The sequence below is a fragment of the Nomascus leucogenys genome, chromosome 24 (genome assembly GCF_006542625.1).
Source record: "Nomascus leucogenys isolate Asia chromosome 24, Asia_NLE_v1, whole genome shotgun sequence".
Taxonomy (NCBI): Eukaryota; Metazoa; Chordata; class Mammalia; order Primates; family Hylobatidae; genus Nomascus; species Nomascus leucogenys.
In genome coordinates, this window is record NC_044404.1 from 13,032,390 (window position 1) to 13,051,676 (window position 19,287).

A 19,287-nucleotide genomic window follows, 5' to 3' on the forward strand; every position below is an offset into this window, starting at 1 on the left:
AGCCCATGGATCCAGGAGTAATTTCAACTTTCAAGTTTGTTTCTTTAATTTAATTAATTACTTAATTTGTTCAGAGATGAGCTCTCATTTTGTTGGCCAGGGTGGTCTCAAACTCCTGGCCTCAAACGATCCTCCTGCTTCAGCCCCCAAAGTGCTGGGATTACAGGTTGAGTCACCACCACCAACCTCAACTTTTATTATTTAAGAAATACATTTCATAGGCTGTAGCTGCCATAAATAGTGATTCCTCTGATGGACCTGGGTAAAGTATATAGGAAAGCTTAGGGAAAAGATTCACCATTCTAGATTCCATGAAGAACATTTGTAATTCATGGAAGGAGGTCAAAATATCAACATTAACAGGAGTTTGGAAGAAATCAACCCTCTTGGGTGACTTCGAGGGGTTCAAGACTTAAGTGGAGGAAGTAACTACAAATGTAGGGTAAATAGCAAGAGAACTAGAATTAGAAGTGGAACCTGAAGATGTGACTAAATTGCTGGAATCTCATGATCAAACTTGAATGGATGAAGAGTTATTTCTTACAGATGAGCAAAGAAGGTAGTTTCTTGAGATGGAATCTACTCCTGGTGAAGATACTGTGAACACTGTTGAAATGACAACCAAAGGCTGGGCGTGGTGGCTCACACCTGTAATCCCAGCACTTTGGGAGGCCAAGGCAGGAGGATCATTTCAGGCCAGGAGTTCACAACCAGCCTGGGCAACACAGCAAGACCCTATCTCTACTAAAAAAAAAAAAAAATTAGTTGGTCATGGTGACATGCACCTGTAGTCCTAGCTACTTGGGAGACTAAGGAAGATCCTTTGAGCCCAGGCCAGGACTTTGAAGTTACAGTGTGCTATGATTTTACCACTGCACTCCAGCCTGGGTGACAAAGCGAGACCTTGTCTCAAAAAAGAAAACAAAATTAAAAAAGGAAACGACAACAAAATTTTTAGGATACTAAATAAACTTAGTTGCTAATGGCAGGGTTTGAGAGGATTGACTGTGGTTTTGAAAGAAATTCTACTGTGGTTAAATACATGCTTTATCAAACAGCATCACCTGCTACAGAGAAATCTTCTGTGAAAGGAAGAGTCAGTTGATGCAGCAAACTTCATTGTTGCCTTATTTTGAGAAATCACCACGGTCACCCCAACACTTCAGCAACCACACCCTGATCGGTCAGCAGGCATCAACATGTAGGCAAGACCTTCCACCAGCAAAAAGATTACAACGCGCTGAAGATTCACATGATTGTTAGCACTTTCTAGCAATAAAATATTTTAAAATTAAGGTATCTATATTGCAGTTTCAGGCATAATGCTGTTGCACACTCAGTACACTACTGTATAGTGTCAACATCACTTTTCTATGCGCTGGGAAACCAAAACATTGTGTGACTCACTTTATTGTGATCCTCACTTTATTGCAGTGGTCTGGAACCAAACCTGCAGTATCTCCAATATGTGCGTGTAGATAGATAGGGTTTTTTTGTTTGTTTAATTTCAAGGAAAAAATAGTTCATCATCTCTAATAATCCTCTGTAAAACAGAATATCTAATACTTTTAAAAACGTGTTTGTTGGGCTCTCATAAGCGTTATATCAACTATTTTATCTTTTATAGATGTAAAACTTCTAGCAGAGTCTCTTCCTCGAAGAAATTCCTCGTTGCTTTCAGTCCGGTTGGGTGGACTGTTTCTTCGAGACCTGGCTACGGAAGGAACTATGTTTCCTCTTCTAGTCTTCCCTAATCCAGTATGTACAACAGTTGGATAGTTAATGTATCTGAAGTGTTGGTAAATTGTAGTCTGTTTTAGGGAAATGATACCTGACATTTGATCATCTTGAGACTGATGGGCTGGGATTAGAGAAGTTTCTTGAATTTGTTAAAGAGAAAATGTTGGTGAGATGTATGGCTGTGCCTTCTTGCACTCCTGTATTGTAGCCACCATGGTATATTTTGCTCCAATTTGGAAGAAAATTCTATAAGATCACTATTTTCTGCATTTCAAAGTCAATATTTGGGTTTCCTCTGTATCTGACAGTCATTTTCATGCCTTCTGACCCTTAGTCACTGACGTGAAATCTCGTCTTGCCAGGGCCCCAAACAGAAACGTCTTGAGTTTTCTATATGTATGTAATTTTTAAAATATACACATTATTGATGATAAGATCTTTGATCTTAAGTTGGCAACAAACTGTCCAAATGGTTGAGTAGTTAACCCCTTATTCTGTCCATAGTTTTGTTTTGGTTGGGGGAAGGTTGTGGAGAGGGTGGGAAGGCAGACTTAAAGTTTGAAAAGTTAGACATGTTTAATTTTCATTTAGCAACTGATCATTAAATGTGCTGAGTGCAAAGTAGCATATTGTCAGTACAAAGGAAAAGATGTGGTCTTACTAGATTGGAAAAAGGGCAGAAAACGAAACAATTCTGCAAGTACTCAATCTGAGGTAAAGTGAGTTTTGATTTGATTGTGCTAAGGGAGTGTGTTGCTAAAGGGTAAGATGGGTTTGTTTAGTGAATTGTCCACTCTCACCCTGACGTTTATGCATTTTTGTGTGTTTGTTTAATAGCAAAAAGAAGTTGGCAGAGTCTCACAATCTTTTGGTCTACAAACTGCATCTGCAGACAGAAGTGATCATTACCCAGGTAATTTGTCCTATGTTGTTTTTTAAAAATTTTTAAGTTTTTAAAATTAATTTTCCTTTGAGACAGGGCCTCGCTGTGTCACCCAGGCTGGAGTGCAGTGGCGTGATCTTGGCTCACTGCAACCTCTGCCTCCTGGGTTCGAGTGATTCTCGAACTGCCTTAGCCAGGATTACTGGCGTGTGCCACCATGTCCGGACAATTTTGGTATATTTAGTAGAGATGGGGTTTTGCCATGTTGTCCAGGCTGGTCTTGAACTCCTGAGCTCAAGCCACCCACCCTCCTTGGCCTCCCAAAGTGCTGGGATTACAAGTGTGAGCCACCATGCCTGACCTTTTTTTTTTTTTTTTTTTTTAAATAATTTAAAAATTCTTTTTGGGGGGCTTTCCAGCAAAAACCAGATCAGTAGTCTTTGATCAGTAGTAAAAGAGGGAATGTTTTCTGTTTTGTGCACAGTGGTTTGCCGTGCGTACCAGGGTTTGACGTGGAGACAGCCTGGTCCTCTCTCAGTGGAGTTGCGAACTTGGGGCTAACTGGGCAACCTTGCAGGGCCTTCAGGTCCTTGGTTTCCATGATATGGGAGCTAATACAACAGGCCAGTCTACATAATTCTTGTGGAAAATTAAACAGTCAATCCTGATTAGGCTTTCTATTTTAAAGATAGGCATAAATGTGAACTAATTGAAAAATAATTTAGAAAATCTCTGTTTTTCCAGAATTCCTCACAGGTCTATTAATAATAAGGTTATTGTTTTTGCTTTGTTCCATGTTCTTATTCCGATTCTTTCCTTTAGCTGCAGACCCAGATGATCCAGTTTTTGAGATGCTGTATGAGAGAAATCCGGCGCACAGCCACTTTGAGAGGCGGCTCGATGTCAGCACAAGGCCCTTGAACATCATATACAATCCGCAGGCCATTAAAAAAGTAGCAGACTTTTTCTACAAGGGAAAGGTTCATACCTCAGGTTAACTTTTTTGTTTGTTTGATCTTATGTTCCTTTTGAAAAACATCTTTATTGTTATTTCTGGTGTTCTGGACAAGGGTTATTCAGATGCTCTGATAGTGACAAAAAAGGCCTGCAGAGTAAGTCAGTAGGGTTGCCCTGTCCTGTTACTAAATCAGGGTAGATGTTTGTGGACAGTCTTTTCCAAGAGAAATCTATATCCTTAAATATTTTCTCTTTGTTTGCCTCCATTTAGCATGTATTTTTTCATGCTTTTCATTTCTGTTTTTTTTTCCATTTTTATTTCATATTGTCATTCTGAATAATGGCACCAAAGAATAGCAGCTGTACTTTTTGAAAGCCACTACCTTTGAATCGGTACCTATCTTAAAATATTACCAAGAGTAATTGAAAGGCAATAAAATAGTATGGGGTGGGGGAGTTCATCATCTTTTTTAGGTTTCTCAATTACAAAACATTCTTATAAAAATAGATGAAAGTACTACAGGCATAAAGTAGTTTCATGATATTGATTTAACCACGGCTGTATTTTCAGCCAGAATTGTAACTGGAAATCTGCATCTTGGAACTGAAAAGCGATGATCTCCATACTTTTCATTTCACTAGGACAGTGGTTTCCTTGGCTACCCAGGATATTTTAGACCAGTGAACTGAGGAGGAATGTTCAAGAATTTCCTTCTAGATGACAGGATCAGTGGTTTCTTTGACCTCCTTTGTGCAGCATTAAATACTGCAAAGTTGTAAATGTCATCATTGATTTATTTATGCCTCCCTTTGTTCCCCAAAAAGATTTGAAACAGTAGGTGCAGAAAAATTACTTTTATGGACCGGGAGATTTGTAAAATAATAGTATTTTCCTAAATGTCCCTTCCCCCTTTATTACAATGAAGCTGTTTTAGTTTTTGGATTAGTTTTTTAGTCTTTTCAGATAAACAGTAGCCATAAATGCCATGAATTCATTGCTCTGTCACTGATAGAATACAGAAGGTGGCCAGGCACAATGGCTCATACCTGTAATTTTAGAACTTTGAGAGTTGAGGCTGGGGGATTGCTTGAGCCCAGGAGTTTGAGACTAGCCTAGGCAACATAGTGAGACCTCATCTCTACTAAGAATAAAAATAAAATTAAATTAATCGGGCATGGTGATGTGTGCCTGTAGCCCCAGCTACTTGGGAGGCTGAGGCAGAAGGATTGCTTGAGGCTGGGAGTTTGAGGCTGCAGTGAGCTATGATTACACCACTGCACTTCAGCCTGGGCAACACAGCAAGACCCTGTCTTAAAAAGAAAGAATATAGAAAGGCTGGGTGTGGTGATTCACACCTGTAATCTCAGCACTTTGGGAGGCTGAGGCAGGTGGATCACTAGAGGTCAGGAGTTCAAGGCCAGCCTAGCCAACATGGTGAAATCCTATCTCTACTAAAAATACAAAAATTAGCTGGGTGTGGTGGTGTGCACCTGTAATCCCAGCTACTCGGGAGGCTGAGGCAGGAGAATCACTTGAAACTGGGAGGCAGAGGCTGCAGTGAGCCAAGATCATGCTACTGCACTCCAGCCTAGGAGACAGAGCGAGACTTTGTCTTAAAGAAGAAGAAGAAGAAGAAAAAGAAAACAATACAGAAGGCATTTCCTTTGAAATTCCATTTTCTCTTTCAGTGCTTTTTAAGAATTTTGAAATATAGTAGTTTGGAATCTTTCAGAAAATGGCTTAAGAAATTCTAGTAACTTAGGTATACTTCTCTCGCTTGCCTCCTCTCCCCCATGGCTGTCCACTTACCCATTTTTGTCTTATTCCTGTTACCCTGTGTTACGCCAGGTCATACTGGAGTAAGAAACTGTTGTTACTGATTTTTTTTTTTTTTCTTGAGACAGAGTCTTGCTCTGTCACCCCAGGCTAGAGTGCAGCGGCGCGATCATGGCTCATTGCAGCCTTAGTCTCCTGGGCTCAGGTGATCCTCCTGCCTCAGCCTCCCAAAGTGCTGGGATTACGAGTGTGAGCCACCATACCCAGCCTGATTTTTTTTTTTTTTTTAAGCTTTGATGGAAATTCTTGGTGAGAATTGATGTAGCACTTTTGTTCACCCAGCCGTGTGAAAATTCTGACTCACTCAGCCGTGCGAAAATTCTGACTCACTCAGCCGTGCGAAAATTCTGACTCTCCTGTCTATTTCCAATCTTGCAGGTTTTGGTTATCAGTCTGAACTTGAGCTGAGAGTGGCTGAAGCTGCCCGAAGACAATATAACAAGCTGAAGATGCAGACCAAGGCAGAAATCCGGCAGACTCTTGATCGTTTGCTAGTGGGTGATTTCATTGTAAGTGGGCATCCATAAACCCTCTTTGGGGATTGGGGAAGGGGCAGGAATTCTTTCCATCAAGTCACTACCTACTATAGATAGGCTTACTTATATCAATTATGCTGACTGAGTAAACTGAAAATGTTAAATCCTTATCAGCTAGCATAGAATAAAATCTATGTCTTTTATAGTCAGGGTTTAGCTAATAAAATGAATGACTGTGACTAGATTCTGTGTCTCCTTGGACCAGGATGAGGTTACTTTCAAGACTCATCTTTGTGCTGGGTGCTATGGCTCACACCTGTAATCCCAGCACTTTGGGAGGCTGAGGTGGGCAGATCACTTGAGGTTAGGAGTTCGAGACCAGCCTGGCCAACATGGTGAAACCGCCGTCTCTATTAAAAATACAAGAATTAGCTGGGCATGGTGGTAGGTCCCTGTAATCCCAGCTACTGGGGAGGCAGAGGCGGGAGGATTGCTTGAGCCCAGGAATTGGAGGGTGCGGTGAGCTATGATCTGCACTCAAGCCTGGGCGACAGAGTGACACCTTGTCTCAAGAAATCAAAATAGTCCAGTAAGGCACAGTTTCTCGGGTGACATGGAGGTGCACTGCTACAATACAGCAGCAGGTGGCACAGTGAGAAAAAGTGTGGCTTTTGGACAGTGCAGAGTAAGTTATAGGTGTCAGAGAAGCAGAAATGATCCAAGTAAAATGGGGTGTGTAGTATGGGATGGAGAATTAGTCCTGTTTTTTGTTTTGGTGTGTGTGTGTGTGTGTATGTTTCTACATAAAGTATGACAATTAGTATTCTTGTAAACAAAAGAGGTTTCTTTTTGGTAATGTAAATTAGCTTTTGCCACATACGTACAGTTGAGGCTGATTTTGGTTGGAGGGAAGAACAATGAACAAATCATTAATTGGTGTGTTATTTATATTTCAAATGTCAAAGCTTATGTTTCTCACTAGGATATTTTGGCATGGAAGTTCATGGTTACCAATGCCCCTGAATAAGTAAAAATGTTTAGAATTCTATGTTTATTTGAATTCTAAAATTTCTATAATCCTTTAAAGTATTAAACCCTGTAAATTAGAAACAAAATCTTTCTAAAGTACAGACTCTCCCCCTATTTAGTTATTTGCTATTTTTTTCTCCCCTGTTCAGGTGTTTACCTGTGGTAATTTCTCAGATCCTCAAGCATTTACATCTACTTTTGTCTTAGACTTTTTACTGCAATACAGTAGACCACTGAGTCACTCCATAACCCTAGCTGCAGCTTCCAGAAATGCTTGAGCACCACGGATAAAGCTGTTGGGTTTCAGCAGTTATGGTTAATGACTGTTTTATTTGTACAGGAGGAGAGTAAACGATGGACCGTGCGACTGGATATTTCTGCCCCTCAGGTGATATTTCCTGATGATTTCAAATTCAAGAATCCTGTGTTAGTTGTTGTGGATCTAGGAAGAATGCTTTTGACGAACACCCAAGGTATAGTGTGAGTGAGAAATAATGAAAACCTATCTTGGTAGATGGATTATCTATCTATGATTATCTAAGTAAAGCTTAATAAAATGTTTATGTAACATTTTTAAACTTCAAGGTTCACCTGTAACTTTTTAAATAGTGAAATAATGAAAACATATCTTGGTAGATCGACCTATCTATGATTATCTAAGTAAAGCTTAGTAAAATGTTTACATAACATTTTAAGACCTGAGGGTTCACTTGTTACTTTTAAAATAATAGCTTTATTGAGATAATTCTAAGTTTTAAATGTATAGTTCAGTTGTTTTTGGTATGTGGATAGAATTGTGCAGTTCTCACTGCTATTTAATATCGGGAGGACTTTCGCATCTTCCCGACTGAAACTCTGTGTGTACCCATTAAACACCAATTCACCTTCCCGCTCCCCATCCCCTGGCAACCACTAATCTTTCTGTCTCTGGATTTGTCTGTTCTGAACATTTCATATGATGGAATAATGCCATGTGTGGCCTTTTATGTCTGGCTGTTTCATTTAGCATGATGTTTTCAAGGTTCTTCTGTGTTGTAATATATACTGATATTTCCTTCCTTCGTATGGCAGAAGAATAGTCCATTGTGTGGCAGTTCCGCGTTTTGTTTATCCTTTCATTTGTTCATGGCCATTTGAGTTGCTTCCACTCTTTTGCTATTAGGCATATTGCTGCTGTGAGCATTCACGTACAGGTTTTTGTATAAACATATATTTTCTTTTTCTTTAAAATTTTTTTTTCTTTTTTATACACCCCCATTTCTGCAATGTAGACATATATTTTTAATTCTCTGTATACCTAGAAGTGGAGTTGCTGAGCCATGTGGTAACTCCATGTTTTAATATTTTGAGGAAGTACCAAATTGTTTTTGTTTGTTTGTTATTTTGAGACGGAGTCTCACTCTGTCACCCAGGCTGGAGTGCGGTGGCGCCATCTCAGGTCACTGCAACCTCTGCCTCCTGGGTTCAAGCAATTCTCCTGCCTCAGCCTCCTGAGTAGCTGGAATTACAGGCGCCCACCACTATGCCCGGCTAATTTTTGTATCTTTAGTAGGGATGGGGTTTCTCCACTTGGCCAGTCTGGTCTCAACTCCTGACCTCAGGTGATCCACCCGCCTTGGCCTCCCAAAGTGCTGGGATTATAGGCGTGAGCCACCGCACCTGGCCAATTTTTTTTTTTTTTGAGATGGAGTCTTGCTATCACCCAGGCTGGAGTGCAGGGCACGATCTCGGCTCACTGCAGGCTCCGCCCCCTGGGGTTCATGCCATTCTCTTGCCTCAGCCTCCTAAGTAGCTGGGACTACAGGCGCCCACCACCTCGCCCGGCTAATTTTTTGTATTTTTAGTAGAGACGGGTTTTAGTAGAGACAGGGTTTCGCCATGTTGGCCAGGCTGGTTTTGAACTCCTGACCTCAAGTGATCTACCCATCTTGGCGACCCAAAGTGCTGGGATTACAGGTGTGAGCACCGCGCCCGGCCAATTTTTGTATTTTTAGTAGAGATGGGGTTTCGCCATGTTGGCCAGGCAGGTCTCGAACTCCTAACCTCAAGCAATCTGCCTGTCTTAGTCTCCCAAAGTGCTGGGATTGCAGGTGTGAGCCACTGTGCCCAGCCCCAGTGGTGTATTTTTAGAGTTGTCTTGGCGCTGCTCACCTGGAGACAGAGGGGCTGAGTGTGGACTCTGGGGCCACACAATTGCATATTGATCAGTTACCTCTCACCAAGCACTACCTCGGCACTAGGAAGACTGTGTTGACCAAGAAAGATGAGACCTCTCTTCTCTCAACATCCCAGTGGATGCTGGGCCCTGGTGGCTCACGCCTGTAATCCCCAGCACTTTGGGAGTCTGAGGTGGGTGGATTACATGAGGTCAGGAGTTCGAGACCAGCCTGGCCAACATGGTGAAACCCTTTGTCTACTAAAAGTACAAAAATTAGCCAGGCATGGTGGCAGGCACATGTAATCCCAGCTGCCCGGGAGGCTGAGGCAGGAGAATCTCTTGAACATGGGAGGTGGAGGTTGTAGTGAGCCAAGATCACGCCACTGCACTCCAGCCTGGGTGGCAGAGTGAGACTTCACCTGAAATAAAGGAACATTCCAGTGGGGGAAACAAATGAACACACAGAAAAAGGAAAAGAAATAAAAGACTCTAGAGAGGGACGTAAGAAAGGGTTGGTGAAAGCAGCTCACGCCCATGGCAAGGCAGGGGAGAAGTGGGGAGGCAGCATTGGGTCAGCAGGTGGCGCTCATGTCAGGGGGCCTCCAGCTTTTTCCATGGCCATGCTTTTTTATATTTGTGTTTTAATTTCCAAATTTATAGGTAAATTCACACTTAGAAAAAGGTAAACAAAGATATTATGCTTAGAGTTTTCCTCAGTTTTCTTAAACAAACTGGGGTTGGTTGATTCTCTACCTTTCATAATTATTAATTAAGGGAAAGAGGAGGGCAATAGCAGACATATATTTGAATCTTCTCTTTTTTATCTGCAGATAACTCCAGGAGGAAAAGTAGGGATGGGTCAGCATCTGAAGAGACCCAGTTTAGTGATGATGAATATAAGACCCCCCTGGCCACACCTCCTAACACCCCACCTCCCGAGTCAAGCAGCAGCAATGGAGAGAAAACACCTCCCTTTTCTGGAGTTGAATTCAGTGAAGAACAGCTTCAAGCACATCTAATGAGCACAAAGATGTATGAGAGGTACTCGCTGTCATTTATGGACCTCCAGATCATGGTTGGACGAGTGAAAGACAATTGGAAGCATGTCCAGGATATTGACGTGGGACCAACACATGTGGTAGAGAAGTTCAACGTTCACCTACAGTTAGAGCGTCGATTGATTTATACTTCAGATCCCAAATATCCAGGAGCCGTGCTCTCAGGCAACTTGCCAGACTTAAAAATCCACATTAATGAAGATAAAATATCTGCACTAAAGAATTGCTTTGCTCTCCTCACCACCCCAGAAATGAAAACTTCTGACACTCAGATTAAAGAAAAGATTTTTCCCCAGGAGGAGCAGCGGGGAAGTTTGCAAGACTCCGTAATGAATTTAACCCAGAGCATTGTGATGCTGGAGCAGCATACCCGCGAGGTTCTGGTGGAGTCGCAGCTCCTCCTGGCAGAATTTAAAGTGAACTGTATGCAGCTTGGTGTTGAGAGCAATGGCCGGTACATTTCTGTGCTCAAGGTGTTTGGTACCAATGCTCACTTTGTGAAGAGGCCTTATGATGCTGAAGTCTCCCTAACTGTTCATGGTTTACTCCTGGTGGATACCATGCAGACATATGGTGCTGATTTTGACCTTTTGATGGCTTCACATAAGAACTTGAGCTTTGATATTCCAACGGGAAGCCTTCGGGACAGCAGGGCCCAGTCTCCTGTCTCTGGACCGAATGTGGCCCACTTAACTGATGGAGCTGCACTGAACGACCGATCAGCTACTAGTGTTTCACTTGACAAAATTCTTACCAAAGAGCAAGAGTCCCTTATTAAGTTGGAATATCAGTTTGTGAGTTCAGAGTGCCCATCGATGAATTTAGACAGTACTCTTCAGGTGATTTCCCTACAGGTGAATAATTTAGATATTATCCTCAATCCAGAGACGATTGTGGAGCTAATTGGTTTTCTTCAAAAATCCTTTCCCAAGGAAAAAGATGATTTAAGTCCTCAACCTTTGATGACTGATTTTGAAAGAAGCTTCAGAGAACAAGGAACTTACCAGTCTACATATGAACAAAACACTGAGGTTGCAGTGGAAATCCATAGGCTTAACTTACTGCTTCTTCGGACAGTGGGCATGGCAAATGGAGAGAAATATGGCAGAAAAATTGCAACTGCAAGTATAGGTGGCACCAAAGTTAATGTCTCAATGGGTAGCACGTTTGACATGAATGGTTCTCTCGGCTGTTTACAGCTTATGGATTTGACACAAGATAATGTTAAAAACCAGTATGTTGTCAGCATTGGGAATTCTGTAGGCTATGAAAATATCATCAGTGATATTGGCTACTTTGAATCTGTGTTTGTCAGAATGGAAGATGCAGCCCTCACTGAAGCTTTGAGTTTTACGTTTGTTGAGAGATCTAAACAGGAGTGTTTTCTCAACCTGAAGATGGCTTCTTTACATTATAACCACTCTGCTAAGTTTTTGAAGGAGTTGACGTTATCCATGGATGAACTGGAAGAAAATTTTCGAAGTATGCTGAAAAGCGCAGCCACCAAAGTCACCACAGTACTAGCTACCAAGACTGCCGAGTATAGCGAGATGGTATCGCTCTTTGAAACTCCAAGGAAGACTCGGGAACCCTTTATCTTAGAGGAAAATGAAATATATGGGTTTGACCTAGCTTCGTCTCATTTGGACACTGTAAAGCTAATCTTGAACATAAACATTGAATCACCAGTTGTTTCTATCCCTCGGAAGCCGGGGAGTCCTGAGTTGTTAGTGGGACACTTGGGACAGATATTCATCCAGAATTTTGTGGCGGGAGATGATGAATCCAGAAGTGACCGTCTGCAGGTGGAAATCAAGGACATTAAACTGTATTCTTTGAATTGCACCCAGTTGGCAGGTAGAGAAGCTGTTGGGTCTGAAGGAAGCCGGACATTTTGCCCACCTTCCGGGTCTGGCAGTGCCAACAGTCAGGAGGAAGCTCATTTCACGCGACATGATTTCTTTGAATCTTTGCATAGAGGTCAAGGTGAGGAGCATCAGTCTTTTGTTCCATTTTGTTTAATGATTGAAAACCCAGCTCACAGAGTCCTTTGCTTAAAACAGCAACAACAAAATCCTTTTCTTATAGAATAATCCTCAGTTAATATTTAAGAAATCAAAGAGTTTTAATAGAATGCCTTGTAGTAGGTTGGCATGTTTTCACCCTTTTCCATTGAATGTCATATTTGACAAAACAGGAATTTACTTACTTTTATTTTTATTTTTTTGGTTTTTTGAGACGGAGTTTTGCTCTTGTTGCCCAGGCTGGAATGCAATGGTGTAGTCTCAGCTCACTGCAACCTCTACCTCCTGAGTTCAAGTGATTCTCCTGGCTCAGCCTCCCAAGTAGCTGGGATTACAGGCGCCCGCCACCACGCCTGGCTAATTTTTGTATTTTTAGTAGAGACAGGGTTTCACCATGTTGGCCAGGCTGGTCTCGAACTCGAGACCTCAGGTGATCTGCCTGCCTTGGCCTCCCAAAGTGTTGGGATTACAGGTGTGACCAACCGCACCCGGGCAGCAATTTATTTTTTTAAAGTGTTCCAGTTTGAAATTGGATGAGTGCTCATTTACAGAGATGCTTCAGTGGATGGATGTTGTTAAAGTATTGTTTAATTTGGTCAAATATATGTGATTTTCTGTTCCCAAGCTGTAGATCCTTCCTAGTTAAATATTTTAGCCCAAGATACCTCAAGGGGTTGATGTAAATAGTTTGTGGATATTATCTTCTTTAATATTCTGCCATCTTCTTCTATAATGAGTTGGTCCAGGGTTCTAAGAATAAAAGCTTATGTTTGTATTCTGGATCTGATCAGCTAAAACCAAACAGTCCAATCTGTTGGTCTTGGCACACAGAGATCAGGTAAGCCCTAGAGCACGGCTTTATTCATTGGTGACGAAATTAATGCCTTTGAGAACTTACCCTTCTGTGGTTATTAGATGTTAATTCACTGATTTGTTTTTATACTTATCAAAAGATTGCTTTCTCTGCTTGGATAAAAGTTGTTTACTTAGAACTTGTATTGTCCTAGATTCTGATTTAGGCCTAATAAGAGGGATACATCTGTATCTGAAAGCTAGGTAAGGATGAATAATTTGGTTTGGAAAATGCCAGCTTGGGTGGCTCAGAGAAGCATAATGTAGTCTCTGGACTGCAATAATGTTGGCCACATCGTATTTTGAAGCTACTAAGTGGAGCATGTGATGAAAATATTGTTTCCTTTTTTGTGTAAATGTATCTTGTACCTCAGCTTGCTATGAGTTTTGGCCTCAGGATAGCTGTTAAGGTTTGCACTCTCAATCATAGACCCCAGGTGCCAGGCTAACCTGCCCTCCTGGTCTAAGTGTAACTCATGGGCTGTAGTTTGTATATTCTGCGTTTAATCAGCAGTAATGAAGTAAGTATTAAGGTTTATGGTCTATCATTTCGTCTCTTTTATGCCAGCTTTTCACATCCTGAACAACACCACCATTCAGTTTAAACTGGAGAAGATCCCTATAGAGAGAGAATCTGAATTGACTTTTTCTCTTAGCCCAGATGACCTGGGAACTTCTAGCATCATGAAGATTGAAGGAAAATTTGTCAATCCAGTTCAGGTAAATTCATGTCAGGGCAGTTGAAGTCATACGTTTATATTAATACTCTATAAATATGACATATATTTATGTATATTACATGTTGGAAGGAAAATATATTTTCAAAGATCTATCACCCATGCATAATACCATTGTTGAAACCTTGTTCCAATAATTGTGGAATCCTTTTGTCATGGGGAATCCGTCTTGTCAGCCTTTTTCATATGGAGGAGGGGTGGGTTATCTAGAGGAAGACGGCAGATTCTTCATTCCATTGACATTCAGCAATGGGGAAATGATTGCTTACAGAGTCAGAGTCTCCTTTCCCAGGAGAATATCATTCTTGTCACACTTAGACATACTGAACCCAGCCTATGAAACATTGTGATCATCTGAGCTGTGGACAGATCCTTTCAACAGAGAATTAGTCCTGCCCTCTCTGAAATGAAATGGGCCAGGATAGGGATTTCTTTTTTTATGGGCATGCGTGTATGTATACACCTTTTCTTTTTTTTCCTTCAAAAGTGTCATTTTCCCTGATTTCACAGGGACAAGAGCAAAGAGCAGTACATTATAAAATAGCAATGACAGGCAGGCTCTTAGGACGGTCTGTGGTCTGTATCTGGCACAACAGTAGTTGGTCTGTGTCTGGCAGCTGCTCTGGAGTAACCCAGGAGTGCTGTTTATGGAGTGGGCCTGCCTTTTGGTATTCGTGGTTCCTCCCGGGGTCTCTGGGACCCCTGAGAGAACTACTCCAAAGCTTTCCCCTCTCAGACTAAGCCTTTGCCCCATCAGTGGTAGCTACCAGGACAAATTTTTCACCTTAAATCTAGCATGTGATATAAGTTCTATTGGATTATGTTGACTTACTTTGCTTTTTGAGACAGAGTCTCAGGCTGGAGTGCCAGTGGCGTGATCTTGGCTCGTTGCAACCTCTGCCTCCCAGATTCAAGCAGTTCTCCTGCTTCAGCCTCCCAGCTAGCTGTGATTACAGGCATTCGCCACCATGCTGGCTAATTTTTGTATTTTTAGTAGAGACGGGGTTTCACCATGTTGGCCAGGCTGGTCTTGAACTCCTTGCTTCAAGTGATCCTCCTGCCTCGGCCCCCCAAAGTGCTGGGATTACAGGTGTGTGCCACCACGCCCGGCCTATGTTGACTTATTCTTGTGGTTACCATTGACTTAACTGTTGTTTTGATGAAAATCTTAAAAACGTTATTTTAGATAATTCTTTCTTTAAAAATAATTGTTTAATATAATTATTTGAATTCGTTAATAATTGATTAGTAATTTTAATAATTTAATTTTTTAAAAAGTTGATTATGAAAGAATGTAAACCTATACAAAAGTGGAATAGTCTAATGAGCTTTATGTTCCCATCACTCTGATTCCACTTATGAAGATTTTGCCACATTTGTTTTATCTGTTTTTTTTTGGTGAAGTATTTTAAGGTAAATCCCAGATGTCATGCCATTATCACCCCTATGTATTTAGAGTGTATTTCCAAAAACTAGGTGCTTCTTCTTACATAACCACAGTGGTATTTCATGCCTTACAAAATTAATGAGCATTCTTTGATACTATCTAAATTTTAATCGATTTTCAGATTTCAGAAATATTTTGGATCATCTCAAAAATGTCTTTGTTTTGGGTTTGTTGGAATCAGGATACAGACAATTAGAAGCATTGCATTTGGGTGATACATTGTGTAGGTCTCTGTTCATCTAGTTTCCCTCTCTTTTTTGTCCCCCCATGTCATATTTTGTTGTGGAATTAAGTCAGTTGTCCTGTAGAACGTCCCACTCTCTGGATTTGGCTGTTCGTGTGCCACTTAACTTGTTCTCCCGCATATTTCCTGTAAAATCTATAGAGCAGGTTTAGTTCTATAGGTTTGACTGGATTCAGGTTTCTCTTTTGGCAGGGGAGTTGGGGGATAGACTTCAGGTAGGTGGTGCCGTATACTTCATATTACCTTATATCAGGAGGCACATAATCATGTCTTTTTTCTCTCTTATTGATGTTAAAGTGGATAATTGTATTTAGGTGGCAAGAGCCTTGATTTCTCCATTGCAAAATTCCCTGTCAGTCATTCACATAATGGTTTATTCCACTAATGAACTTCGATGGCACACATTATTTAATTAGAGGTTACAAAATGGTCACTTTTTCTAATTCCATCATTATTTCTGTATCTATTGGTTGGAATTCTTCTGTTAAAAATTGCCCTTCATTAAATAAAAAACTTGCCTGAAAAAAATTTTTTTTTTTTTTTTTTTTTTTTGAGACAGGGTCATGCTCTGTGGCCCAGGCTGGAGTGCAGTGGCGTGATCTCAGCTCACTGTGTCCTGCACCTCCTGGGCTCAAGCGGTCCTCCCACCTCTGCCTCCTAAGTAGCTGGGACTACAGGCCTGTGCCACCACACTCTGCTAATTTTGTATTTTTTGTGGAGACAGAGTTTCACCATGTAGCCCAAGCTGCTCTTGAACTCCTGGGCTCACACAATCCGCCTGCCTCGGCCTCTCAAAGGGCTGGGATTACAGACGTGAGCCACTGTGCCTGGCTGAAAATATTTTTAATAAGAAATTGTAATTAAAAATGAAGCAAAGGAGAAAGGAAACATAACTAATCATGGATCATCATCATTTTTATCTAAAAAGTACTACCAGTACTAAACATTGGCTGTTACACTAACTGGTGGTGATCAGCCAGTTTTAGAACCATGAACCTTGTTTCTCAATCCTGTGGTGTATCCACGCCAGACTTTTGTCAACACTCTTCAGTTTCTGCATTCATTTTTGTGGGGTCAGAAAAAGTGACTTTGTTGATTCAGGCATAATCCACAGTACTTATTGAACTCTTATTGTATGTAGATTATTGTATAGGGTGCTGAGGGAGGGCTTTGTGAATAGAAGTGGGGCAAAAAGAGGTAAGGACAGAAAAGAAATGAAAAGAGATAGTCTTTGCTATCAGCTAACTTACAGCCTCATGTAGAAATCATGTAGCAACTGTAGACATTTATGGGCATTACATCTGTGTGCATTTAATAATAGTAGTAGAGTAACTGAATTTTTCTCTTTTCAATACAGGTGGTGTTAGCAAAGCATGTATATGAGCAGGTTTTACAAACCCTGGACAATCTCGTGTACAGTGAAGATCTGAATAAGTATCCAACCAGTGCTACCTCCTCCCCTTGCCCTGATTCTCCTCTGCCTCCCCTCAGTACCTGTGGAGAATCTTCTGTTGAAAGGAAGGAGAATGGATTGTTCAGCCACTCCAGCCTTTCTAACACCTCTCAGAAGTCATTGTCAGTGAAGGAAGTCAAATCCTTTACTCAGATTCAAGCCACCTTTTGTATATCAGAGCTTCAGGTTCAGCTAAGTGGAGATCTGACTTTGGGGGCCCAAGGTCTTGTGAGCTTAAAGTTTCAGGACTTTGAGGTGGAATTCAGTAAAGACCATCCCCAGACTTTATCTATTCAGATTGCCCTGCGTTCTCTGCTGATGGAGGACTTACTGGAGAAGAATCCAGATTCTAAATATAAGAACTTGATGGTGTCTCGAGGAGCCCCTAAGCCATCTAGTTTAGCACAAAAAGAATACCTTTCTCAGTCTTGCCCCTCAGTGTCCAATGTGGAATATCCCGATATGCCTCGGTCTCTCCCCTCCCACATGGAAGAAGCTCCTAACGTCTTCCAGTTGTATCAAAGGCCCACCTCTGCATCCCGGAAAAAGCAAAAGGAAGTCCAAGACAAGGACTATCCCTTGACCCCACCTCCTTCTCCGACAGCGGATGAGCCCAAGATACTTGTTGGAAAGAGTAAATTTGATGATTCCTTAGTCCACATCAACATATTCTTGGTAGATAAGAAACATCCAGAATTCTCTTCCAGTTACAATCGAGTTAACCGGAGCATTGATGTTGATTTTAATTGCTTGGATGTGCTGATCACACTGCAAACCTGGGTTGTGATATTAGACTTTTTTGGAATCGGCTCCACTGCAGACAACCACGCGATGAGGCTGCCTCCTGAGGGCATTCTACACAACGTGAAGTCGGAACCACATGCCTCCATGGAGTCTGGACTTCAGGATCCAGTGAACACCAAACTGGATCTCAAGGTATCCTCAGTTCCCTTTGGCTCCCTTAAGCTCTAAAAATGGATTTGGGCTTGTTGATTTAAATACAAGCATTTTACATTTACTTTGGAAAATATCTCTTGTTGGCAGGGGAGCTATCTAGTCTTCTAGGTGTTTGCTACAAAAGGTAGACGTGAATATTTTGGGAAAGGTTTTACTGTAAATCCCATTTGGAGGCAGGGAAAGTAAGTGGTTTAAGAATCTTGCCTTTCCTTTGAGCTCTATAATTCAGTGGAGTTACTTTGCTTCTCTGAACCATAGTTTCCTCATCTTCCATCATCTAAGATGACTAAATGAGGTGATGTGTGGAAGGTACCTAGCAAAGTGTGTAATCTGTAATAGCAACTTTAAAGTGTGGCTTTTGTTTCTGTCTCCCCATTCTTTCAGAACATTATTTGCTTTCATTGAGGGCAACAGCGTAACTGTTAAGAATGGTCTCAAAAGTTGGACTGCCTGAGTTTGAGTCCTGGTACTTTCACTGTACCCGTATAGCTATGTGGCCTGGGGCAAACCACTTAGCCTCTTTTGCCCTTAATATTTTCATGAGTAACTGAGGATGTTCAGTGGTGCCCCCATCATAGGGTTGTTGTAAGACCCTCCACACAGTGTGTGGCACACAATAAGGATTTAATGAATGGAAGCCATTATTATTTTTATATTACATGGATTACCATACTTATAACTTGTCCTTGATACTCATACTGTAAGTATTAAGAAAAAAAAACCATGAAAAAGACAGCATTTGAGTTTAAGGCTATTCTGCTCTGTGTGATAGACCAGCAGGATGTGAAAGCAGTTAACCTGAATAGCCCATTTGAGGGCACATAGGCCTGCTGTCACTAGCACTCATCCAGAGCCCTGGAACCCCGGCTGTGGCTGGTAACATTTGTGTGCCTCAAGGATGTTCTTCATCCACATGTCTTAGCATGTGTGGACTTGCACTTACTGCTGGGGAGAAGTCAGGGAGGAGAATCACATTTTATCCTGTTGCCATTTTCTTATTTCCCTAGCTGATAGTAGGCTTCATTCCTCTAGAAATGGAAGACATCTCAGGGGAGAGATGGGAAAGGACCAGCTTACCCCTCTTGTTCAGTGTCTGGTGAATGAATGACTTTGCAGTACTCTGAGGCCTCTGGTACCTTTGGTTTAGCAAGGTGGATGGAACATGGAGAGGCGTTAGCCATTCCTTTGGGCTTCATGTGTCTGTACCTGGAACTTTATTCTTGCAGTGCCTGTGATGGTCTGTGTCAGGAACTCTTTGGTGTTGAATATGCAGTGCTCCCAGAGGGCTTTGCCTTGATTGATGTGGCAGGTTCTACAAGGGAACAGGACTGGATAAGTGTCCCTCAACAATGCATTTTTTAAAATAAGAATTTTTGAAAAACATTTTTATTGTGAAAAAATTCAGATACATCACAGAGAAACAGTATAATGAACC

General features: G+C 41.5%; 1 protein-coding gene across 5 annotated transcripts in view; it reads left to right on the top strand.

Annotated features, from left to right (window-relative positions):
* Nucleotides 1–19,287, top strand: part of VPS13D (vacuolar protein sorting 13 homolog D) — a 275,651-nt gene that overhangs the window by 35,145 nt on the left and 221,219 nt on the right. For 4 of the 5 annotated variants that reach the window (XM_030805963.1, XM_030805965.1, XM_030805966.1 and 1 more), the window contains 8 exons: nucleotides 1,628–1,758; nucleotides 2,578–2,653; nucleotides 3,446–3,616; nucleotides 5,796–5,926; nucleotides 7,263–7,395; nucleotides 9,911–12,124; nucleotides 13,583–13,734; nucleotides 16,800–17,831. In XM_030805963.1, coding sequence (XP_030661823.1) covers nucleotides 1,628–1,758; nucleotides 2,578–2,653; nucleotides 3,446–3,616; nucleotides 5,796–5,926; nucleotides 7,263–7,395; nucleotides 9,911–12,124; nucleotides 13,583–13,734; nucleotides 16,800–17,831 — 4,040 coding nt within the window. Of the gene's footprint in view, nucleotides 1–1,627; nucleotides 1,759–2,577; nucleotides 2,654–3,445; nucleotides 3,617–5,795; nucleotides 5,927–7,262; nucleotides 7,396–9,910; nucleotides 12,125–13,582; nucleotides 13,735–16,799; nucleotides 17,832–19,287 lie in introns of those variants that run through there. The other variant, XM_030805967.1, reaches the window with a different exon arrangement.